Source organism: Callorhinus ursinus, unplaced genomic scaffold, assembly GCF_003265705.2.
Source record: "Callorhinus ursinus isolate GAN/ISIS: 27379988/994484 unplaced genomic scaffold, GSC_fseal_2.0 scaffold53, whole genome shotgun sequence".
Classification (NCBI taxonomy): Eukaryota; Metazoa; Chordata; class Mammalia; order Carnivora; family Otariidae; genus Callorhinus; species Callorhinus ursinus.
In genome coordinates, this window is record NW_027397115.1 from 8,181,377 (window position 1) to 8,208,080 (window position 26,704).

The 26,704-nt window shown below is 44.0% G+C and overlaps 1 protein-coding gene across 6 annotated transcripts in view; it reads right to left on the reverse strand.

Annotated features, from left to right (window-relative positions):
* The window catches only part of PTPN1 (protein tyrosine phosphatase non-receptor type 1), a 62,680-nt gene extending 40,766 nt beyond the window's left edge, over positions 1 to 21,914 (reverse strand). For 3 of the 6 annotated variants that reach the window (XM_073883978.1, XM_025853333.2, XM_073883975.1), the window contains exon 1: positions 21,685 to 21,911. Coding sequence is in view for 3 of the 6 variants with exons in the window: in XM_025853333.2 (XP_025709118.1) it covers positions 21,685 to 21,747 (63 nt within the window). In the remaining 3 variants the exon portion in view is untranslated. Of the gene's footprint in view, positions 1 to 21,684 lie in introns of all 6 variants that reach the window. The other 3 variants (XM_073883977.1, XM_073883976.1, XM_025853334.2) reach the window with 3 other exon arrangements.
* Positions 21,915 to 26,704: the final 4,790 nt, after the last annotated feature.

Below are 26,704 nucleotides of genomic sequence, written 5' to 3' on the forward strand. Positions count from 1 at the left end.
CATCCTGGCACCTCTTCTGTTTCTCTCACAGCACTTCCACCACTTTGTGCGATGGTTTCATGCTGTCTCCTTCCTAGGACCATGAAAAAGACCACAGGTTTATGTTCCTGATCACGCCTGTCCTTGTCAGTGCCTAGCACACTGCCTGGCACCTGCAGGTGCCCAATAAACTTGTGATGAATTACATGCCAGCATGATTTATATGAATTTATAGATGGCCGTCATAATGGTTTATAGGGAAAATTAGAGGATTCTTCTGTTCAAGAATAATTGTTAGGTAGATTACTCTTAAGTGCTGAGTCCTTCATATGGTTCATTTCATTCCACAAACATTTCTGAAGGATTTACAGAAGTATCCAATCCTATACAGCAACTAAATTCTATAGTTAGCAAGAAGCAAAACCACATGCAATTAACATTAACCTTGGAAAAAATACCTTCAAATGCCAACATAGAAGCCTCAGATATTTTAAAGCCCAGATCTTAACCTCTTTTGTTTCTCTTTCAACTAGAGCCTCCCTTTCCCTACAGAGGATATTAAGGTGTGGTCTGCCAGGACAATGCAGTATTTAAAGGAATGTCTTATCTGTTTAGGGTGGGGGCAGGGAGGATGACACCATGTCCAGTTTAACTAAGGAAGGTTCAATGTGTGTGCAATGCAAGTCCATAAGGCAATGCTGGGCCAGACACTACGTACTTTAGGTACTGAGGACACAAAAGATGTGAATACACGATCCCATATTCTCAGAGGGTTCGCATGCCAGCTAAGAAGAAAATAAATATACATAAGGAATAAAAATATTACTTCATATAAAATACTAAGTATTAAAAAGGAATAGCATGCTGCAAAAAAAAACACTATTTGGCATATCAGAACCTGATGGATGTTCTTTCCAGTGGCTTTTTTTTTTTTTTTTTTAAGATTTTACTTATTTATTCGACAGAGAGAGAGACACAGCGAGAAAGGGAACACAAGCGGGGGGAATGGGAGAGGGAGAAGCAGGCCTCCCGCGGAACTGGAAGCCCGATGCGGGGCTCGATCCCAGGACCCCGGGATCATGACCTGAGCTGAAGGCAGACGCCCAACGACTGAGCCACCCAGGCGCCCCTCCAGTGGCTTTCTTTCTGTAACCAAATCCTGATTTCCCCCGAGGCAGAGGATTCCGACTAGGGCCAAGAGAGCGAAGCAGCTGAAGGCAACTGTAAAAGGCCAGAGACCAGGAGGGCCTGGGTGCCATCACAGGAAGAGATCAGGAGGAAAGGGAAGCAGTTCAGACATACATCCAAGAATGAAGGTGGAGGACTTGGCCATCAGTTGGATGTAAAAGTAATCAGAGAATTGAAGATTAGGTTTTTGAGTTAGTGCCACTAAGGATAGATTTGTAAATGTAAGTATCCACTGATTTTATAATCACCCAATGGATTTCTCAAAGCAGAAAAAAAATAATTCTTAGTGGTTAAAAAAAAAATCAAGCTTACAAGACAAGATAAAGCAGTGGTCTACATCACAAAACACATCCTCAAAAAGCATGCGAAACTCTACAGAAACCTATTTAATATAAAAAGAATGTATTAGAAAAGATATAAAATCTTTTGGGTAGCCCACTGCTGATCCCATTTTAAAAGAATGCAGCATATTTGCACAGGTTAAAAAAAAAAAAAGACAAGCGCTTGAATAATTTTCTGGCAAATTACACATTTTTCAGACGAAATGCTAGTAAATTACAGAGAGAAAAATCTAAAGTCTCATTTGGATAAGATTTGCTAAAAAGCAAGACCCATTGTGACAGCTTCTATAAACCAGACAACCCGCCCCCCCCGTCCCAACTCTCTACTGTGCCCATGATTAAGGGGAAAAAAACGCCAGAAACTTCCATCACACTATGCCAGAATGTACTTGTGGAACAATCTGGAGTTCTGGGGAGCCGCCACGTTCCTCCTTCAGCTCCACCTGACCCATCTTCTTGATTACAGTGATGCCAGACGGAACCTTTCCGAAGCAGTATATCAAACCCTCCTTTCCGGGTGTGCATTGCATGATGTCCCTTTCTGCTCGGAAGGGAAATCCATCAAGTCAGAGACAAAAAGCTGGGTATGAATAAGCAGAGAAGCTCCAGCTCTGCAGTCTCCACCAACCAGTTTAAAAGTGTGAGCTGCTGAAAGAGGAATGAACGCTCAGGCCTCCTCTCTCCATCAGCTAACAGCCCAATGTCCGAGCATTCTGGTAGTGCTTGGTGGAGAACAAAAATGAGGTACAGGTTGAACTGTGTGTTCGGGGAGAGGGATGTAGTATCTGCAGGAGAGGAGAGGCCTGGAGCAGACGCTTTCCCCCAACACTGCCAGGGCCAGGCCCTGCTGCGCCACTCAGCCCTCCCAGGTCCCGTCTGCTAGACTGCCTGGTGCTGCCAGTCCTTGCCCAAAAAGACAGACTGTCTTTGTACCATGTGAAACAGGAGTCAGGCCATAAGAGACCACAGTCAAGACCGACCCTAAAGTTTAGCCTGTCTCCTGGCAGAAGACATCTTGGTCTCTGAAATACTGCAGCGGACAGTTTTAGAGGGGGTAACCAGGAAGTGCACCATATCATGTCATGGACTGTCATGGAAAGGTCTTCTCTGAAAACGAATCAGAAATCAGAACTGCAACCAAGGGAGGCGATGTTAATTATAAAAGCTGTTATTTTCTGCAATGGGATATACAATAGAGGAGAAGACTGAAATTCATTTGGTTTATAAAGTTTAGTCATCCGGGATTCCATAATTTCTCACAGCAAAAATAACATGTGATAACTCTGCGGCAACATTTAATTTAGAAAACCTCAAAAAGACTATACATTTCTTCCAAAAGCAGGAGACGGACAGGGTATTTGGTTATAGACCAGAGGCAAAGCCCCTGTTCAGAAGCAACAAAATGGCAACCAAGGAAAAAACAGGCCAATGCCTGGGGATCCCAGAGGAAAGCAAAAAGGGGGTAAGGAAGAGAGAGCCAGGCTTAAGAAGAGTCCCTAGAAGCTGTCATTGCTCTCCAGCCCCAGAAACTCTGGCCTAACCGTGTTCCTCTCAGCTCTTTATCTATCCCCTGCATCCCTGAATCCAGCCTGCCTCCAAAATCCACAGGACTCCATACTTACATGGAAGCAGGAGCAAAATCACGTTGAGCGCCAGTGTCGCATGGGAAGGGGAGATATTAATCCATACCCATACCCGCCCTCCCCACATACACACACATACATATTACCCCCTAGGTGGAATCCGGAATGGTTCTTATTTGTAAAATCACTATTACTGTGTAACACTAATCATTATCACATACACTAATTCTAGGGGGACAGTACCTATTGTATTAATAGGAATATTTCAGGTGTACTGATTAAAAAGGTTCCATGGGTGAGCTTGGAACTTAATCACTATTTATAACACTGATTCTACAGAAAACTATGTTCAAAGTGCCAGACAACCAACTTTCAAACTTTTGAAGCAGACACATTTGTGTATTAGGGACTGTCTGTACTTTCATGCTTGGTTACCATTTTGACTCTATGCCAGACAGAAACATCCATCTGAACATAGTTCTTGTGAACTGATCCAAATAGGATTTAAGGGGATGCTCTGGATGATAATAAATGTTGAGGTCCTCCATGAAACAGAAGACTGGCTATGGCTTTTATCCAGGCCTGTCGATTTAAAAAGGACTATATGGGGATATTAAAAAAACAAAAAGCAAAACTCATGAACACAAAATTTTGCCACAAACAGACCCTGTTCTGGCCCATAGACGTATTGTCGTTAAAGTCTGCCAGCTGTTTATTAACACCCCTCCCAGCATGCTTGAGCCTGTGCCTGCTTCTACCATCCATCCTCCTCAATGCACCCTCAATGCAGAGGCAGCGAGCAACAACAGATGCATCAGACACAAGAGGCAGTCTATTGCTAGTTCGCAGGCAGTCAAATGTCACGAGGTACACAGGAGCAAACCCACAGAGTTTGGTTACCATGTTTATAGCCAACACCACATGCCCTGTATCCTTATAGGGAAGCGGCCTCAAGATCCAACATGTCGGTAATTGCTAGTGGTGGTTGTGGTAGCCATGGCGGGGGTGGGGGTGCGGTGAGGAGGGGAAGCAAAGAAGGGGGGAAATAAGACAAAGAGTACGATTGTGGGTGGGGACCCAGTGACACACAGACTGCAACATGGGGACTGAATAAGTATGCTTAAACCCAACACACTGGAACACAAATGCTTATTGCTTCCCACACAATCTTCTACTCGTTTTATAAGACTCCTACCAACAACCCTGTCTTTAAAGCTGTTTCTACTCTGTTCTTAACTGTTCTACCCCTGACCCTTCAACCTTGTTTGCAGGCATTTTTAGGTTTAAAAAATCTCGGTAAATAGGGGCAAATGGCTGGCTCAGTCGGTAGAGCATGGGACTCTTGATCTCAGGGTCAAGCCCCATGCTGGGTGTGGAGATTACTTAAAAACAAACAAACTCAGTAACTTAACATGGAGGATTCAGATCTGCTGCTCTAATTGACATAAGCAGAATGAAGGCAGGCAAGTGCTATAATCTAATAGGAAATCTCTATTCCATTTCAGACTCAGTTACTCTGATGAAAGGCAATCCTGGGGCTCCAGGAAAGTCACACATCTGGAGGATGTGGCGGAAAGGCCGCTGGACCAGGAAGAGCAGGATTCCCTTCGGGTCAGAGGTCTGCTCTATGACCATTTAATCACGCCGGGGGGGGGGGGGGTGTCGGGTCTCAGTTCACTTGAAGAACAATCCTCGCCCCAAGTCGTTCACCATAATGACAGTTTTAAAATAGGTGCTCTGCAAAAAGTGCTCTGCAAATTATAAAAGTGCTTCTATTCTAAATTTGATTACATTCACATAAAAATTCCAGTTTAAAAGAAAACCCTAAAAAAAAAAAAATCAAATACAGTAAGAAGCCAAAGCAACCCTAAGTATCCCTTCTTCACCAAACTAGATGTGTCATTCCGCTCCAAGCTATAAAGCCGAGCTTGCCCAGGCAAGAAACAAGGCTTTCACATTTATTTTTATTCCTCTCCTCCTCTTCTCCATTCAAATAATACCGCTTATTTCATAAGATCCAGAAGAGGGAAAGGTTAAGATCCACAAATAATAGAATAATCTTCAGGGCTGAACCAGGGATAATATGTTAAGAAAAAAGTGAAAGACAAAAATAGTGACTTCGTTTCAGATGCAAATGCTTCACCTGCCCAGAATTTTTTTTGCTCGGAACTTTCTGGCAAGATCCAAATCTCAGGAAATTCCAAACAAGTGAAACTCTAAAGGCAATTTACTTAGGAAAAAGGATCTAACTTTAGAGACCCAAGCACACAGCCCCCATTCTTGCCTAGTTCTTTACTTTTACAGAGTTGCACCAAACCAACCACAAAATCATATGCTAACAAGAGCTTTGCTTCCTGCAAGTTGACAACTCTCTGGTTTTTAATAAATGCCTCTATTTCCTGTCAGCATTGGTCAGTCCCAGCTACCAAGCCTATGAAGTTTGAGCGAGGGAGACTTTCATACCGCTGTCTCTCATACTTGGCCAGCATGCTGGAACACAACAGCTAATAAGCCACAGGGAAATTGCCCCTCCAGATTGGCATGGTCTGTGCATGGCACAGAGACCGGGCAAGCTGAGGAAGACAAGGACAGATAACAGATGAGACTTTGTTCCGCTAAGTGTCGTATGTGTATATGTGTATATATATGCATATATACACATGTGTGTATATGTGTGTGTATGCATATACACACATGTATGTGTATATATATGCATAAACATATCTGGGTGTAGGCCCCCCAGTGAAATTAAATCCGAGGACATACAAGGCACTCTGAGGGAGACACCCAGAATTATACATGGTTGTCCCTCAGAAGGGGTTTCTAATCTTAGCGGGGGAGGAAGGGTATGTCAGACAGAAAATTAATATAAAACATATAGAGAAAACAAAGTGTGTGCTAAATCGATGGTGGGTCAGTAACACATGGTTTCTACAATACTATAAACTCGATGCTTCCCTATCAAGCAGTTCATGAACCTTTTTTTGGGGGGGAGGCTAAGGGGGAGGGAGAGAGAGAATCTCAAGCAGACTCCCCCGTGAGCGTGAAGCTCGACACGGGACTCGATCTCACAACCCTGAGATCATGCCCTGAGCCCAAGTCAAGAGCCAGACCCTTAACCAACTAAGCCACCTAGGCACCCCAATTCATGAACATTCTAAATAGCACAGCTCATCTATTCATTCAGGAATGACTTATTGGGCACTGTTTATCTGCCAGGTACTATAAATGGGTACTAAGAGATACAAATGACTAAGACAAAAGCAGTCTTGACTCTTTTAAGACTTGACAGATGACTTGGAAATTGGCTGGTAAACAGGCAATTAAAGAACAGTAGATATGATTACAGTACAACCACACAACATGCTATGAAAAGGGAAATATGGGGGTCATGGGAAGACCTATAAGAGGTACCTAACTTGGATCTGGGGAAAGGGGAAATCAGAGAAAGCCTCCTAAGAGGATGCCTAAGATGTGACTGAAAGGAAGAACTAGAATTAGCAAGGTAGAACGTTCTAGGCAGAGGAAACAATACATGTAAAGGCTCTGTGAGAGACAGAGAGCATTACCATTTCAGGAACTAAAAGTGTTTTGAAAGCCACACCAGAGCGCAAGAATGTGTACGTGCATGCTCTGAATTCAAGGGCCATTACTACTTCCTGAGCGAATAACTGAGACAGCCCCGGAAGAAACAAAGAATCAGATGAAAAGGGGCAGTGTGGGCAGACCCCTGAGGAACTTCCCCAGTAGAGGATCAGAGAAGAAGCCCAAGAGGGAGACCGAGGACTAGCTAGAGAAACAGAAGCTATAAAAAGAAAGAAAAAGGAAAAAAGAGCAAGTTAAAGAAATAGGGGTTAGAGAAAATTGAAGCAGCAAACAGAGGTCAGCCATGTTAAACGGTACTATGATAAGGATGCAAAGAATCCGTTGGATTAGCAACAAGGAAGCTAATAGTGACCTTCCCAAGAATTATTTTAGGGGCTTGGTAGGGTGGAGCCTAACTTCCCTGAGCCAAAGTAACTGGAAGGTGAACAATGGACACCGTGACCTATTTATTTCAAACACTTCAACTGGAGAAGGAAACTAAAGAACAGTGGCTGGACGGACAGTCACAGCTGGAGGAAGCCTGAGAATGGTTTACCGGTCCAAGTAAGATGACAATAGAGAGGGAAGGTGAAGGACACATGCCTACAGGGTCACTAACCTGTTAGGGCAAGATGCCTTGAACAGGTGAGAGAGGCAGGGGTCAAGAGCACAGACCTAAGGGTTGCCCCAGACAGGAACGAAGGGTCCCTTCTTGTGAGAGAAATGAGGTAGGAAGGATGGCAGCTGAGTTTCAGATCTGACAGCCAGGGGTTGGGGGCAGACAGATCTAGGCTGAAGACTGGATTTCTAGTGGCTCACCCTGCAAGACTGAGAGATTCTCTCCACTTAGAAGATCTTCTCCCCTTAGCACTTAGGGGCCTGGGCGCAGGGAGAGAAAGGCTGGTCCAGGGCTAGAGCTGGTCACGTAAGCCGATAGGAGGCAGATGGGCAAAAGGGCTAGGAATGTTGGCGAGACAGCATTTCAAGAGTCATGACCACTGTGTAAGAAGGGGAGAGAGGACCTGGGGCTGGGAAAGGAGCAGCCGCAAATCTGAATGACAAGAAAACCCAGAGATGGGGAAGTAACTGAGTGAGGGGAGTGTGGAAGCACAGGAGGCTGTGATTGCAGAGCACGGGATCTGAGTCTGAGATGTCTAAGGGAGAGAAGATCGCAAGGACCAAGGCTTGCCTATGGGAGGGAGGTGGCAAAAAGAGAGGGACATGCAATTTCCAGGGATGAGGTGGGGATGCTGGGCGGCCTGCCCAAATGAACACTGACATGGCCCAGGGGTGACAGCAGCCTTGGAACAGAAGACCCTGTTGTGAGTCCGGTAAATGAAGAGGAGGAGGCAGGGATGCCGGGGCGGGGGGCGGGGCGCAAGTAATTAAACACTTCCCCAGTATGGCAATGTATTGACTAGGAGGAAAGCTTGACTGACTCCTAGGATTAAGATACTCACACTCCCTACATCTCCCCTCCAACCCCAAGTGTTTTCACTTTCACTTTCCTTAGCAAATCAATGAACCAGGGGTCTTATCCAGAGTCTGGACTTCTATAAAGAATGCCTTTTTATAATTATTTCTTATTTACTTTCACCTTAAAAATGGTACTTACCCTGCCACTCCCTGCAATATTTTGGCCATTTAATGGCTATGTTTTAGTGATGCTGTTGACAGGCTTGTGAACTATTCTTTTTCTACTCCGCACATCTACTTCTGCTATGTTCTACAGACATGGATATGATTTCAAAATAAAACCAGAACACACACACACACACACACACACACACACGCACACATGGGTGCGCATGCGCATGCTTAATCAACCCGCTCACCATTAAAGGAGAAATAGTCAAAATGTCTTTTTTTCTTAGTCATCTATTGGTAAAGAAAACTCTCCTTTTCAAATATTTAATTAGTAATCAATGACTATTTTTTATCACATGCAGGACAATTCTGCACGTAACTTCACAGCTAGAATCAGAAGAAGGGGAAAAGGGAAGAAGGTCTGCAGATACCAATTTTGACCCCTTCTGTACGGCAAGGAAGGCACAGTAAGCATGTGAATGAGAAACAGGCAGTAACCAGTAAATCCCTCAGAATTTCTCAGATGAACGTGTTTGTGTCTAAACTTAAGCAATCGTAGTCTCAGAATTTGTAATCATATCCAAAGCGTTTAAATGCCTAAAAGTTAAAGCCTATTACTAAGCCATTTAAAAGTAGGATAATTATCAGCAAATTTAAGTTATTTTATAAGGTACTTGACTTGAAATAATCACTCAAAGCCATCTGTGTACCAAAAACTGCTAATAAACAGACCACATAATGGGAAAAGTCAGCCAACATCATTAAAAATATCCTTTAAAATTCACAATGAATAATTGAGACCTTCATTCTCATAGTGTCAGCTGCAAATCAGGGGTCTAACCACCTATTTTCAATTTACTCTTAGCGAGTCAGGCTTATACTTAAAGTATTTGGCCTATTAAAATATATAATAATTCTGTTGTACGGACTGAAGAGGATCTGCATAAACTCTTTATACCAAAGTTACCAACCATTGCAGTGAATACTGCATTTACTTGCCTACTAAGTGCAGCGCACTGTTGGCGCTCTCGGGCTGTAAGCTGATGGCACACAAACCTCCTCCTGAAGACATCTACACAGATGACCCCACTGCATGGGGGCATGCAGTCAATGCCATGATGTAACCCCCACTATGCCATCCTATTAGAAGGGTTCCAAGGCCATTAGTGCAGTCAAGGTAAGACATAATGGCACAGGAAACAGAAAAGAAGGGAGAAAGAAACTATGTATGGGAGGGTACACAATGCACTTGAATTGTGTGCTACAGATGGAAGAAGGGTTAAAACTGAAGAGAAAGAAAGTTAAGTATGTTCCCATGCTTTCAAACACAGGTAATGTCACACTTAATATAAAGGGCAAGGAGAAGCATGCCCAGATTAGGGGTCTGGAGAACATACGGGGCTCACGGCTGCTTGCTCTTGGGATCTCCACTTAGACATTACTTTTATAGGCTATCCTTACCTGACAGCTCCTCCATCTGTTTTTCTTGCTCTCAATGCCAATTAATTACTTCTGAGTATGCCCTGGGCCCAGGCCTGTGACAGTTCTTACCACTCTGAACTGGGACTGTCTCCATTCAGCCCCTTTGCTGGCTGGACTATGAAGCTTCTAAGGGTGAGGACCAAGTGTGTCTTGTTCGCCACTTATCCTCACTGTCTAGTGAGGCCCTAGCACCCAGGAGCTGTTCATGTATTTGTTGAGTGACTGAATGAATGGACTCTGGCTGCAAGAAGCTTACACTTTAGAACAGAGAGGAAATGAGGGTGGATGAAAAGCTTCACGGAGAGATTGGGTCTTTAGGTTGATTTTCATTTCACATATACAAAAAAAGTATAAAATGGCTAATGTTATCCCGTCACGATTTAGGGGTACTAAAACACTGAGCTGGTTTTGGGATCCCCTTTTGGGATTCAGCTTTGGAGGGAAAAGTACAAAACTTAGAACAAAGACCTTGATGACATGACTAATAATGGTAAAGAATCTTCCCTGTCTATTGTTTGTTCTAATTTGTCATATACAACATACCTCTATGGGATAATAGATGCAAGAAGGATCAAAGAAAAAGAATGACCTACAATATAACATGTCCTTCTGCTCCTGAACAGGGATAGAGACCTTAACAACACACACTCTTTATAACCTGTATATTTATTTTACTTGTATCATGGCTACCATTTATTTCATTCCTTGACAGAGTAAGGTAAAGAAGCCATCTAATCATGAGTTCAGACACACATGACAAATGGTATCATCCCTAACCAAGTCACAAAACGAGTCATTAAAACACTACTTCTTTGGCTTCTCAATGCAAGCATATTCTTTTTATCAAGTCCCAATTTAATTTCCATGTTGGTCATCAAAAATAGTTCGTGGAAATAGCTGAACATGGGACAAAAATACACTTACATTCAGGCGCCCACGGTGGAAAAAAATGGTGGCAGCTTCCAACTTCCTCAAAATAGCAGAAGGGGGCTAAAGATGAAGAGGGAAAGGGGGAAGGGCAGGAAGAGGCACCTGGTTCAAGATTTCATCCTGGATTTTAATGTCAAGGGCATTCTCCTAGGCATTTTCACACTAGCCACCAAACTTTATCTCTGGCTAGTCTTCCCTTGCTTTGATCTTCCCTAATGACAGTATACCAGCTACTTAGCAAGGCTAAACATCTTTTTTAAATCATCTTAATTCTAATACTAGTATCAAATGCCAAGAAAAAAAAACACCCAACTTGGACTAGAAGCTGCAAACTCAAGAGCATCCAAGGGCTGGGTGGTTCGTGTAAGGGAGGGTAGCGTGACCCGCTGTGGAGCCGTGCTAAACTGAAGAACACACACGTGTCCATCCGGCAGGAGTGGTGCCCCTCAGCCCAGCAGACCATTGCCAAGGTAGGCTCAGACAGGATAGTCCTCAGACTTTTCTCAAGAGAAGACCAGAAATCCAGATTTGTATGTGACTTCTCCTGATTCAGAAACAATGACAAAAATTTAAACTCTTCTTAAAAAACAAACAAACAAAAACAAACAAACAAAAACACTGTGCGGACCCGGCAAAATAGGTCCGCGGGTGGCCAGTTTGACCTCTTGGGTAGATGACAGAAAACTGGGTAAAGGTCTCAATCTACAAACTCTCTATGTCCTAATAAATCAGGAGACTTCGCACAATTCTTGTCTCCCTCTGCAGCCGTGCACCGGTGTGAGCATGGCCACAATGCTGCTGTCAAGTTGGATTCATGACACAGGAGATCTCAAGCAGAGAAGAACACCAAGGCTCTGACACCTAATTGTCCTCCTAAAACATTTCCTGCTTATTAAAGACCAACTTATGATGCATAATACACAGTAGTGCATGTAAAGCCCTTTGCACAGTGCCTGGAGCACAGAAACAGAACTCAATAAATGTTAGCTGTTTAAAGGGTTCTATTACGAATGAGGGTAGAACATGGATCAGACTGTGCATTTCTCCCTTGAATGGGAGGTACTAGTCCAATTACAAAAGCCAGTAATCCTTTTTAGACATAAAAAGGATTTCTAAGAAAAGTTTCTAAGGAAACAACATTCATCAATATGGTACGCAGTAACTTTATAAAAACTGATTTACGCTCTCACTGGGCATTGTAATTATTTTTAAGGACATAATAACGGATTTTTAAAGTTTTAAGGTGAGTAAAGATCCATCTCACTTTTAGATAAGGGGGAATCGCATAACATATAAAGCTACCAAATCCAGCAAGAGTAGGACACGAAGCCCCAAGTTTTCCAGAAAAGCTGCCCCATTCTCCTGGCTCCTTGTGCGACTCTGCAGTTGTAGAATGTTAGCTTTGGGTCATGCTGTAAGGCGATCTCGTCTAATCACCACATTTTACACATCCTGCATGTAACTCTTTCAAGGTCCCACAACAGTCGAAGGCCAACCTAGAGCCCGAACCCAGCCGTCTTTTTCCATTACCTCACAAATCCCTGGGGAGAGGTCTGTTCAGGGTGGTTGGTTAAGGGTGGTAGCAGGGCAGCCTGGGACTAAAGCTTGGAAACACAATTGTCTTATGTGAACTTAATCAGCACTGGGGACAGATTTAAGGCCCAGCCCTTGGGAGCAAAAGGCCCTATCGACCGAGGACACAGGGTGGGGAAGGTTTCTGATACACAGCCAACCAAAGCCTCGCTTCAGTAGTACATCTCAGGGTCAATCATGCTCTTTTAAAAATCCTCTAATATTAACTGTGCCCTTTTAGCCACCAGCTTGGAGCAAGAGTTCCAAACTTCTATGAAAGAATCTAATTCACTCACTGGAAAAGTAGAGATGTCGCTAAGCAAAGGAATTAATGATTTAAAAGAATGTTACTATGCTTCAAACTGTCCAACTTCCAAAGTACTGAGAAAGTATTTTGTGAAATGCAGGCCACTGGAGAATATAGATTGTGTCCTACATTCAAAATCTGTCTTTCTAGAAAGCATGTTTTAATGTCAAAGGATATAAAGCAAGCTGTGAACAGGAGACTAAAATTAGCTCAAACCACAAATAACCTAACATACTTATCACTTCCTTATGATCAACCTACAAAAATCAACATTAAAGGAAGGCATTTACAAAACTAAGGGTGTGATGCCCATTTGTGCCTTTAACTTCAGCTGTATCCTTTCTTCCTTCTAAAACAGACCTGACATGTAAACATTCCCCAAAAATGACATTTATTAATTTGAAGACAAGTAGGAGGGGAACATTTAGAGCTAAGTTTTGCCCTGTAAATAAAACAGCATGTACCGTGCAGTTCTTAAGTGGTTAGAATGGTAACCACCTCCTCAAACTGAAGATAGGAAATTTTAGAGGACGGACCACACCCATCTCCAGCTGCACTTCGCACCAAGAAGTAGGGACACACTAGACTCCTACTTCAACCCAAAGCTTGCCTCCATCTCCTAAAACCATTTATTTCCTACTTTCAAAAACAACATCTTCCAACAAACAAAGTCTGTTGGGAAACACAAAAGTTTCTGGTCATCAAGTAGTGGAGCAAGTTGCAAAAGGAAGCTCAGCTGACAAATACATGTTCATTAAGAAAAAAAAAACACAACAAAAAAACAACTAGGTTTGTTAAACTTTTACAGTGATTCTCTCTGCATGATGAATATGTTTTGGTAAGTTTTCTGGAAAGAACACAAGCTCACAAAAGATAGAAACAAGTGGTTAAGGAAAGGTGTGGTAGAACCTGCCAACGACCTCTGTGCGCTCAATACTGTCCTTACTCAAACGCTCAGAAGCATTCTTCCTAGCAGGCAGAAAAATAAGGGAAAGCAGCAGACCTGGGTGCTGTGGCAAGAACAGATGAAATCAAATACCGCTTACGACACTAGTATTTGCAGGGTATGCTAAGAAAAACTGTTAGTGGGAATGTGAAGGAATATTTAATATACTTCGACAGAAATGGTACCATCATGGGTACATAAAGGATCCGTTAAATCACAGGGATGTGGCTTCTCAAGGACTGTTCTAAAGACGTGACCAGCTACCCTAGCGTAGCTAAATCACCGGGTGCACGGGGGACTGCTCCAGAAATGTAGCTTTGAGCCTGTAAACCTGATGCAGCTTAATGCAACTTCCTGACCTTGCACCATTCCACTGCACCACTTCACCCCACCCCGGAGGAGGATGACCCAAAGACCCTGGCAACGGGGAGGTGGTATCCAGGTCGTGGAGAACAGTAACGGCGACGCTCCTAGATGCTCCTGACTCTAAGACGCTGTAAAATACAGTCCCAATCAGAGGAAAAACAAAGCAAAACAACAACAGAGAAACACAAAGCAAAATACCCTCCCCCCCAAAGAAGACCGCGAAGTATCTTCTTAGAGGCACCTTCTCTCCCTGCAAAAGTGAGCCACACAAGTATTTATGCCCTAGTGAAGGCACTTCTTTCCTTAGCCCTTGCAGAAGCAAACTAAGCCCTATTTGAATAATGAAGCAGGACAAAATCTAAAAGAGATAAATATAACAGTGACAAATGTTTAACCATCAAGGGAATTTAAAGCTGATTTACCACATTACATTAAATGCAGCTTGCCTATTTGTTCTCTTGGGTGAAGTTATATTCAGAAGTGATTTCATCCACAGGCATTTTTAAGTAACCTCTTGTTCTTAAGAGAACTCCAACTGTTTGGAATAATTACTTGATGTTCGCTTTCCTGTAAGCAATTCACCACAGTGTATAATTTTCTGAGTAATCAGTACTCATCAGAATAAAAACTAGCAAAGCTGTTCAGTGAAACTTAGTGTGGCAATTTTAAAATGAGATTCCTCAAAAGGAAGAGATGCACCAATAAGAAGCCCATTAGGTACGAGAAAGAGTCAGGGGAAAAACATTTCATGAGAATAACAGATCAGGAAGACTTCTTCCTTCTCCCGTCACTAACTAATACATTTAAAAAACACAGTTTTGGAAACCTAGCTGTGCTATGCTCATCTTATCTCTGGCAGTGGTGTCGCTCGCCCACAAAAGCCACAAACACAGCCGAGGTTTTTCCTTCTTCGTCTGTAAAAGAAAACATGCCCCACTCAGTCTTTGGGAAGCCTCGGCAAGTAAGAGAGAAGAAGCCTAGGACCCAAGTCCACTTGGGCCCAAAGGTTTACTTCAACAAGCGGTAACCCCTCAGTCAGGAACCTGAATTTCCCAGCACGGTACCAGATTCCGAGTAGGAAGCAATGGGCGACGTGGAAAACAAACTGCCTTGCTAGAATCATAAGCATTCAGAACTGCAAACTGAATCATGTCACATTTTTTTTTAAAAGACCAAAAATCATTTATTAATAGTCGTTATTTCGTCTGCAGTGTGACTTGTACCACATTCCATCAATGGATATGGGGGACTAGACTTTTCTTTGGCTATTTATTTCAGCAGAAAAAAAATTTTCCACGTGAAATGGTCTTGTTTCCAGTTTTCAGACATTCAAAATTTATAAACTGTTAGTAAGATACCCGTGATTATGTCACACTGCCTAGCTAAAAGGGCAGTAGCCAGTGAACTATGAAGTCCACTTCTACAAAGTATTATTTCTAAAATGCTGGAGACTTAGGTACTTTCTTCTCAAACATGGCAGCTGTGTAAACTATCATACTATTCAAATGAAGTTTAGACCAGATGTAGGTTTCTTTCTAAAATTACATCATAAAGGGCAGCTACCCTTCGGGTACCTAGCTGGGGTTGAATCTTTCGTAAATTCTCAAGAATCAGTTCCTCTATCTTTTACAGGAAAAACCACCCAATTGCTGCTTAGAGAAAAACTGCAAGCAGATTGCCTGTCAGTGCTACTCATTTTCCCACATTACTAAGTCAAATGAACCATACTGATTAAAAATGTTTAATACTTCTTGGGGAAAAAAAGACTCAATTCTTTTGAATCATTAACTATACTCACAAAACTCATATAAATTTTTGAGCCTAACTGTACTCACCGACACCCACACCTTACAAAACTGAGTAACCACTGCAGTGTTTACAGGGATGACCTCGGGAACGTTAAATTCTCTTTGTGAGTACATTAAAGACTTTTATTACTTGACGTGAACCCAGTGATCAGTTAGGCCAGGATCACTTCTACAAAGGAAGGGACTGAAGAATAAAGTTAGCACCGTTAGTGACAGAGCTGGGACCAAAATAAAAGCAAAAGATTCAACTACTCTCCTGGCCCGAAGGGTGGTCTGATAAAGACCAAAAAACATTTGCCTTTACCATTCATACTTCGGGGGACGGGGAATCACAGACTTGTAAGGGTTTTTACTTTGTGGAGAACCATAATCAGAAATATTTTACAAACCAACCACATGCAAAGCCCTTTTAGAAGGCACATGAGAACAAGTCAAGAGTGACGAGGAAGAGTAATTCAGTAATTCTTAGAGCACCCCCAATTTTCCTCTTAAGTTCATCTCAGTCCAAGCACAAATTTGTTATTAAATTAAATGTAAAATTCCTACAAAACAAACTGGTGGCATCAGCTTCTAGTAGGTAAGAAGTCCAGCCTTTCCTCCAAGCCACCAGGGCAGGTGGTATTAGATTGCCTCAGTAGGCCATACCTTAAAATGTGGTGATTTTCTACAAGAGTGACCTCTCCTATCAGTACTAATGCAGGCTAATCTAATTGTTTCTCTGGTTCCCTCCCCACCTAGAATGGGAGTTGGGAAACAGGTCTTGTTCGTCTTTACACTGCCAGGGCCTGGCAGCGTCCTGCCAACCAATTTTATCCCAACATTTCTTAGGCACTTTGTGCCAGGTGCAGAGGACACCAACATGAATGAAAAGAAGGAAAAGCTGACCTCAACAGCTTGGACTCCAGAGGATACAGGCCCTGATGGAAAGAAACAGTGCCTTTAAGAGCAGGGCTTTAGATGAGATAGGTATGAAGCTGTCTGGAAACACACACACAGAGGAGAGAGCAAAATCCAAAGCGAGGAGGCACACACTGGAGCTGGGAGACGCAAGCTAGATTGTGGGAAAGGCTGCCTGGACAGAGTGTTAAGCCAAGACATAGAAGAGTGAAAGCTAAGGATGATGTGTGGGGGACACTGTACCTTCTAGTGTGGCTAGAATAGAATGTACATGGGAGGGGATGGCTGGAACCTGGCTGCCATGCTAAGGAGTTTGGACCTTGCAGATACTACAAAGGCACTAGAAGTAGTTCAACAGAGTGCCAGTCTCAGGTCTGTTTTTTAACACAATTATTCGAGGGATAATGTCAAAAATATACACAGTGGGTGGGGGAAGATGCGAAGAAGCTGTGAAGGGACCATATTAATTTGTTACCAGTTTCCCTCGTTTCTGTGGTGTGAAACTAAAAATGACAAGTGTCTCATAAGGAAGATTTGAGAACCTAGACCCCTGCAGGGGTGGAAAGGATGCCAGGGTGGCCAATCAATGAAATGTGGTATAGAGGGAATCAAGGACTATCCCCAGCATTCATGGATATTCAAAACATGCACGTCAAATGACTGGTACCAAACTATACTGTCCTGGAAGCAATGACCCAGCTAGACTTCCCATTTTCCCCCCAGAACATGGGCAGTAGGAAGAAACACGCCCAGCCTATTTGTCAGTATTGGCTGGTGACAAATTAACAAACTGACAAAGTAACAAAAATGAACAAATTAACATAAACACTAGGGAGGAATACCAGCTTGCACAAAATATGCAAGGCTCAAAGGGTAGGTTTACAAAAAAGTACCTGCTTAATAAAACCATGGCATAGGACAAAAACTGCCGAAAGGATTCTGCAATCTAAAGATCAGAAAGCAGGGTGCCTGGGTGGCTCAGTTGGTTAAGCCACTGCCTTCGGCTCAGGTCATGATCCTGGAGTCCCGGGATCGAGTCCCACATCAGGCTCCCTGCTCAGCGGGGAGTCTGCTTCTCCCTCTGACCCTCCCTCCTCTCATGCTCTCTCTCTCTCTCTCATTCTCTCTTTCAAATAAATAAATAAAATCTTTTAAAAAAAAATAAAGATCAGAAAGTAGACAACTCAAGAAGGGGGTTGGGGGAGAAAAAGAAAAGCCACAATTATTTCAGCAGTTTATAGTCTGAAAAACCCTTACAGGGCATTTTAAAAAATGTGTTTCTATTATGAAATTCAGTATACATTCAATTACATTATTCAATACCAGGTATTTTTATAGGTCTGGGGGAGCCACTCATGCTAAAATGCAAACACAGTGAGGAGGCTGTGGAGCCCAAAGGTTGATCAACTGGTAACTGAAAATCGTCAGCATCACCATGATTCCCTGGCTGACTTTTGAGAGACATCTGATACAGTTTACATACTTCCAAAAGTACCAAAGTATACCTATAAATATGCCAGGGATGCCAAGACATAATAATAGCAAAATGTCCTCCCCTCCCACTATTTCTACTTGTGCTCCCAGTTAATTTGAGTCCAGACAATTAGAGAGGTCTTCCCACCATTTCCAAAATGGTGATCAGACACCTAAATTTAGTTCACTCAAACCAGGGCTACACAAGAACATTTAGATCTAATGGGTCACTCAAGATGACTAGAACTTCCCAATCTCTCCATGTCATTTCCGTTTGTCTTTTTTTAAGTGAAGTGAGTCATAGTGTATAGATATTTCTCCTCTGCACAAAATACAGTTTTTCTCTGAAGAGAATGGTATTGATATAAAAATTACTAGGACATTTTAATATTCATCTGCTTGGACTGTGACAATAGAAGCTGTATATGGCAGGAAGGAATTTGAGTGAACTATGGTTATAACATGGTTTTAACCCAGTCAGGCATTTGATCATATTTCATAATAAAAGCAGCTATAAAAACAAATGTCAATTGGAAGAGTGGCCCACTTTACAAAGCCTGCCTCTAACATGGAATAAATCTTGACTTCAAGTCATGAGCTATTGTTGCAATCTCCTTTATCTGAAACAATCACATCATTCACACTGAAAAATAGCGAACAGAGAGAGAATCAAGGAACTGGAGATGAGACAAACAGCAAAACACCTGACCCAAACTTGAAGCTACAAACGGAGGGCAGCTCATTAGCTATTTTCATTCATTCCGGCCCTCTCCTCTCCCATTCTGGCTCTGAAAACCAATCCCTTTCCCCGTATCTACGATCTCTTTCCTCTTCTGGACAGTCAGACCAACTCAAACTCCAGGCTCACTATTACTTCCACTTTTCAAAATAGGCACACAATCGCTTAAATGACAGAAAACAATTTTTAAAACCATCTATCTACATATGCTATCAAAGCTGTTTATATATCTAAATGCTGATTAGTATCTATGCGATTAACAATTAAAAACACAGTTATGCTCATTTTATCAGGTTGAGATAGCACAGAATCTTTGCCCGAAACATTTGTTTCCTAAGCCACCACATTCCTCGGCATTCAAAGTCTACTTCACCCTTTGTTCCTCTCCCAATTGTTTCCAAGTTTTTGCATCTGTTTGCTTTAGTTAGGAAAGAAGTAGAGTGAGAAATAACTGCACTGCCTCATTTACAAAATTTTAAGCCAAAATTACACATTATTTTTCTAATCACAATAGACTACACAAGCTCAAAATGACTTTGTTAGAAGGCTGCCCTCACTGTGACAGGCTATAAAATATTAATTTTTTTACTTCTACTTTCTGCCAACGATGAACACATTTCTTTGAATTCTTGAAAAATAATGGTTTTGGTAAACTGACACGCACTGTGGGAAATTTGCCACTTTAGACTCAAGGTCATTTGAACTCTACATTTTTAAAAATGCCACAGTTGCCCAATGAAGAGCCACTTTCAAATTCAAAAAGGAGAAGAGATTCTGATTTCAACTTTAGAAAAGAAAAATATCTGTACAGTAGGTGAGAAAGCCTGTAGTGGACAATTGTCTAAAATAAAAAGAAACCACCTCCAGGAATGTGCAGTCCACTAAGAAGCTGGGGAAATCTCAACACACTGCAATGTGACTAACTCCTGGCGTTCAAATGTGGTAGATACACATAAGAACGATGAGGGAAACCAACATGCTTCATGCTGGTGGCGTGTGCAACACAGTTTTAACAATGCTTGGGTGATGGATTTCCCACTCTGCCCTAAAACAGTAAGAAATAAAATTCAACCAAGAACTGTGTTTTTTTTTTTCCCAAGAACTTTTTAGAATATGAATTTGTTGTTGCCAGCTTAGTTTCAGTACAAAAGATTTTCCCCAATGCTTCCTAGAAGCCATCTACACTTGTGATGGGGTATATTCTAATCAATACTTCGAACCAACAATTTTTTCATTTAAAGTCACTTGAGACTCTACTGCATTAGATTTGATGCAGAAAATTTGTCTACACATTCTCCAAGTTACTAGTGGAATTCATTCAATGACCTCAGAGATGAGACAGAATACAAATTTCATATATTGATTCAGCATACTTATACAGATTACAGTGGCTGCAAATATTAGTCTATCAGAAGTTAATATCCATTACAGTCCTAGTAAGAAGAATCCTGTCAAATAAGCTTGATGCAAATCCACATGAAGCCAGGCCTGCCAAAAAAAGGCTTTTGTTAGTCAAGCATACCAAAGAACTGCTTAAAGCTTTTTTCCTTTTTAAGTGGAGCTCAAAATAGACTTTAATACTACCAGCTGATGGATCTCACAATTTGCCTTTTGAGACTATAAGCTGAAAACAGAATAAAATGCATTCTCCCGTTACACAAGTAACAAAAATCTCCCTATTCTGTCCATCGCCTATTTAAAATACCGAGTGTGGTTTTGGTTAATCCTCTCACAACCCCCGCAATGACATTTAATCAGAAGCTCGTATTTTCTTTAGAGGATTTAGCTGCTTATGAAAGCAGATCTTTTCGTGTTGTTAAGCTGATGCTGCCGATAGGTGAGAAACCCTACTTTTCTAACTTTTTTATTTATGAACCACGTAACCCACAAGGATATGAAGACTGGGAGGACCCGATTATCTCAGCCAGGACAAAAAAAGATAAGATGCTCACTGGGGAAAGAAGCTATTTTAGAGAGGGCAAAAACGTTAACCTTCCCTGTCTCCTGCCTGAAAGGGTAATATTTTGGCCCCAGAAGAGTGAGTATTGCAGGTCTTCTGGCTGAAAAGCGCCTTGGCCTGATCATCTCAGGGCTTGCCGCTGCTCCTCATTCAGCGCAGAGAGCAAAAGTCTCTTCCTCTGACAGATCCTCCCTGATCCCCCTTGAGGTGGCCCACCTTCCAGGCAGTGACTCTACCCCGTTATGGTGTTCTGTTTTCTTCACAGCATTTGTCACAATCTGAAATGATTTGCTCATGGGTTTGACTGCCCTATTCGACTCTAAGCTCCGCGAGAAATAGGGTCTTGTCTGTCTTGTTCTGCAAACACTACTCCCAGCGCGAGGCCCAGCTTGGAAAAGGCAGGCCAATTCATGTTCACTAAATGAATGAACAGGAAGAGGGAAGAGGACTGTCATCCTTGGGACTTGACACACACTAAGACGAGGGGAAAGGAAATGTGAAGGAGGGAGGGGGGAGTAACCCTTTCCCCCAGGGAGACAAAGGAAGAAAGTCTGAGGTGGTCCAGTCTAGAAAAGGAAGTAGTGGGGGTGTTCCATCAACCCCAAGGGACAAAGAGTGGATAAGCAGGGGGGCGGGGTCAGGGTGCGAGGGATTCGCGCTGAGACCACCGATGGGCGGCCTCCAGGCTTGAGGGGTCACCGGGCTGGAGGATATAAGGTGGGTGGGGGATCAAAGGGGTTTGAAAGGCCCCGGAGAGACGCAGGCCCACCCGGGGGACAAAGAGAGAGGAGACCGGCCTCTGCCGCCGTCGGATCGAATCCTCACGCAGCAGGGCCGAGGCGGAGAGCGAGACCCAGAGGGAGGACCGGGCCCGGGGGTCTGAGGGGAAGGTTCACGCGGCCTAAGCTAGGGGCCCGCCGCGCCACGGGGCGCTACCCCACCTGGTAAATGGCCGCCCAGCTCCCGGCCTTGTCGATCTGCTCGAACTCCTTTTCCATCTCCATGACGGGCCAGGGCGGCTGCTGCGCCTCCTCCTGGGCCCACCGCACCGCCTGCTGCTCTAGGCCGCGCCGCGCTCTCAGCTCTGAGTCCCGCTGCAAGCCTCGACTCCCGCCGCTACTGCCGCCCTAGCAGCCGCTGCTTCTTCATGTCAACCCGGCAGCCGGAAGTACGCACCGCGCTACCGCGGGCTCCGCCCCCTCGTGAGAGAACCAATCAGCATTCGAAAATGTCGGCAAGCACTTCCGCGGGGCGGAGCCGGGGGGAGGTGCTGGGGGAAGTGGCCTCAGCCCCGCGAGACGTCCGGCAGCGTGCTCTCCCTCCCTCCTCCCGCCTTGGGGATCTGGGCTTGGGCGTGGCCCACGCCGGTTGCCTAGGCGACCCTGGGAGCCCCGCCCACGGAGCGTGGGTTTGCAAGGACCCAGTGGATCTTGGGTTCAAGCCTCGCCGCGGCCCGTTGAGTCACAGAGTGACCTTGAAGTAACCATGCATCTGTCCTTCAGCGCCAGGATCCTGGCCTCAGTGCTGCAAGCTGGAGTATGGGCCGAGGGCTGCATGTCTTCCCCTCAGGCCAAATGTCCGCCCCTTTTTCGAGGGTACTGCCCTTGTCTGAAATGCAAGATTTCTGTTTGAGGTCTCCTATCCTGGGCACTGCAGGAATGAATGGATTGGGGTCTTGGAATGATTTTCAGTATTTCTCAAAGTAGCAAGGAAATCCTGCTCAGACTGGACTCAGTGGAGCAAAAATTACGCGGTACGTTCATGTATTGAATAATGCCGATTTCTAGAAGCACCCTAAAACGATTCAGATACCAGGAATCTGTATTTTTCACCAGCAACTCCAGCTACTATACCTGTGGTCCTTAGAGCACATATGAGAAAGGCAGGTCAGGTTGCCTTCCCATGGGTTCTACTTTAAGCCATTCATTTCCGGGCCTGGCACATTATATGGAGATTGTGAACTCCATGGGGTCAGAGGACCTAGAGAACTGAATCATCCTCTTCATTGTTCCCATCCCAGGCCTGCCCAGAGAAGCTGCCTGATGTCACTGGTTGAATTCTAGCTCATTTCTTGAGTGCTTGTGGCAGGCACTGTGCCTAGCACTCCAAGTACATACTCCCATCTAATTTCTACAACAACCCTACAATATAGGCACTATTATTATTCCCATTTTATAGATGAGGAAACTGAGGTGCACAGAGGCAAAATCACTTGTCCTTAGTAGCATTGCACATTGGCACGGAAGCCAAGATTCTCACCAAGTCTCCAGGGGAGTGCTTGCTTTGGAGCCAGACTGCCTAGGTCCAGATTCCAGCTCTACTAAATGCTAGCACTGCAACTTTGAGCAAATTATCTAACCTCTCTCTGCTTTTGTTTCCTCCTTTGTAAAATGAGGAAAACAAAGGTACCCACCTCATAGAGGTGGTGTGAAGCCTGAATGATTATATATTGCTATAGATCTTGCTTTTAGTGTAGTGAGTGGATCAACACCTATTAGCCCGCATATTATATACTTTCAAATAATAGCAAATAAGGAGGTAAATGAGTGATTATTGAATAAATACAACTGGTTTGATAGCCAATGTCTTTATTTTTTTTAAGATTTTATTTATTTATCAGAGAGAGAGAGAGAGAGAGAGCACAAGCGGTGGGGGGGGAGGCGGGTAACAGGCAGAGGGAGAAGCAGGATCCCTGCTGAGCAGGGAGCTCAATGTGGGACTCCATCCCAGAACCCTAGGATCATGACCTCAGCCAAAGGCAGACACTCAACCGACTGAGCCACCCAAGTGTCCTAGCCAATGTTTTTAGAAACAGTATTCCGTGGGGGAAAATTAACAGAAGATGCCCATTCTGGTGAAAAGTTTGGAAACGCCTACACTTGGAAGCTGCCTAATTTAAGTCTTAGCCATTTAGGTGACTCTCCTGTCTCCTGAACTCTTCCTGCCCTTATTTCTTTGAGTGCTAGTTTGTCTGGAACTCACAGAACTGAGAACTCCTTGGAGGAACAGAGAACAGGGCTGGTTCATTCCTGTCCTCCTGAACTGAGCTAAGTAAATAAATCAAATATCTATCTGTAGCCCAGGTGGCCTGCATGCCTGCAGGGAGTGCCACTCAGTGACTGGAACGGCCTCAGAGTGGTTCCAAAGTTACGCACAGGTTCTTGGGGGCTGCAGGAGGCGGCTAACGCAAGGTCCGGGTTTGGGCTGTTTCATGGTTGCATTAATTTCCTAGAGCTGCCGTGTAACAAAGGATCACCAATTTGGTGGCTTAAAACAACAGAAATTTATGTTCAAACAGTTGTGGAGGCCAGAAGTCTGAAATCAAGGTGCAGCAGGGCCGTGCTCCTTCCGAAGGCTCTAGTCTAGGGGAGAATCTTCCTTGCCTCTTACAGCTCCCGGTGGTAGCAATCATTCCATGGCTTGTGGGGTATCACTCCAGTCTCTGTGTTCATCATTACCTGGTTTTCTTCTCTGTATCTTCTCTTCTTCTGTGTGTCTAATCTCCCTCTGCCTCACTCTTATGAGGATACCTGTCACTGGATTTAGGATCTACCCTAAACCAGGATGATTTGGCAATCCCAAGTAATCCAAGATGATCTCATTTTAAGATCCTTAAATTAATTACATCTGCAAAGCCCCTTTTTCTGGAAAAGATCATATTCTAGATTCTGGGGGTTAGGACTTGGACACATTTTTGGGGGGAGGCCCCAATCAACCTATTAACCGTGGCAGAGGGTGAAACTGGTCACAAACATTGACCCTGAATGAAATCCCTAATTTCAGGTATCTGCTAATCCCGTTATATCCATTCGTCACATAGCAGTAGAGCTTTTAATATTTGGATCATGAAACTCTAATACGTAAAACCCTCCAATAGTTTTCCATCCTTCTTAGAATGAACCCCAAATAAATCCTAACCCTGGCCCATAAGACCCAGGCGACCTGACTCCTGCCCACCTCCCCAGCCTCTCCCCTCTTCTCATACTCCCTTCCAGACCGGTCTTTAATACATCGAACTAGTTTCCACCTCAGGACCTTTGCACCAGCTGTAACTTCTGCCTGGACCACACTTCTTGCAGATCTTCTCACCCTTCAGGTCTCAGATCAAATGTCACGTCTGTAGACAGTTTTTTTCTGACACAGAACAGAGCTTGTTTTGTGCACCATGGCATTCACCTCTGTCTAAAATTCCCCTGTTTATTTATTTGTTGGCTTGCTTCCCTCTCCTGCCCCCCCCCCCCATAATGTTGTATGGGGGTAGGGACCTTGATTTTCTGTCTGTGTCCCAAGCATCTGATATTGGGTCGGGAGGAGGGACCCAAGGTCTTCTGTGGCTCTCTGCAGCTTGCTTTTCATCTGTAAAGCTCTGCCAGTTCCTGCCAAGGCCTGGCCGGGAACCAGCCAAGCCCTGCAATCCCTCAGAGATTTGATGGTGATGATTGGGACTCTTTTAGTGATGACTGTTTAGAAAATAAACAAATGACCATGTGTCATGATAGCTAAAATCTTTTCCCGGCAGGCATGCCTGAGGAATGGGTTCATGCAATTTATTGGGCCTTTCCTTCATGGATTTAGCTAATGAAGGAAATCAATGACCCATTAAACTTTTTAAAAAGTGCTGAAGAGCTGTCAGTGGAGAAGGATGGCTGTTTACCAAGCCTCCAACAGATCATCTGCTCCTAACTTAGCTGTGTCAGCAAGTTTCCTGGTAAAAACTGTCCTGGTCATTTTTCTGGGAGATAGCCCAGGTTAAGAGCTTGGGATCCGGAGTGAGACCAAATTGGTCTCTGATGAAATGTCACTTCCTCAGAGAAGCCCTCTCTGATGCCTTCTAATAAACAGTACCCCAACACTCTATCCCTTTTCCCTCTTAGCACTTACCAGGCATTTAAGGACTTATTTTCTCTCGTCTGTTAACATGGGGTATTATGTTCTATATTTGTTTTATGTGTCTGTCATCCAGCTCCACCACTAAATATAAACATCATAAAAGAAAAGAGACTAAGTTGATTTGGTTCAATGCTGTCTTCCTTGAGTGACAGGTCATTGCCACACGAGCACCGGAGTCCTCAGAAGGTTCCAGGAACCAAGATGACAGGGCTTCTTTCTACCTCACAGACTCAGAGTTCGGGGTCATCCAGCTCGCTTTGTCCACTAATGAGGAGACACAGCCAGGAAAGGAAGTGGCCCTGTCATCTGAGAATCACACATGCCCTCCTAACATAGTTTAGCACCTCGACTGGATGGATGGCTGGTTTGGGGTCAGCCAAACACCTCCCTGAGATGGAATAACTAACTGGGGACGAAGCCAAGGCCCACAGCCCTGGAGACTGAGTGCATAGCGTTTCAGTCTCCAGCCGGGGACTGCACTGTGGTCTTGCATTTTATACTTCCCAACAGCCCTGCAAGCCTCGCATTACCCCATTTCACAGATGAGGAAATGGCTGTTCAGAGAGCAAAAAGAGGTAAAATCAGTGAATACCCAATACAGAATGCTGGCTTGGACACAGCTGATAAGAAGCTTTTGAATCTTGCATCTGCTGCTTACTTGCTTTCAGGCCTTGGGCAAGTTGCTTAACCCCCTGGTGTCAGCCTGGATGCTTTCCAGTGAGAAAAACCCAACTGAAAGTGGCTTTCACAGAATGGGGAATTTACTGGCTCATGAAACTGGGAAGTCCAAAAGTGGCTTGCTTCAGGCATTGCCCTATCCAGAAGCTCAAACAATACCGTCATGACTCTCTCCAGCTCTCTTATCTGCTGCCCGCTGTGTTAACTTCAGGCTCAGATAGGCTCTCCCCCTGAGGTCGCCAGGATGGCCCCAGCGGCTCCAGGCTCACATCCTGCCAGCCCAGCAACCCCAATGGAAAGAGTGCTTCTTTTCCCTGGTGGTCTCAGCGCAAGTCCTGGCCTTGAATCTCATTGGTCAATTGAGTCACACATCTCCACACCAATCTCTCTGTC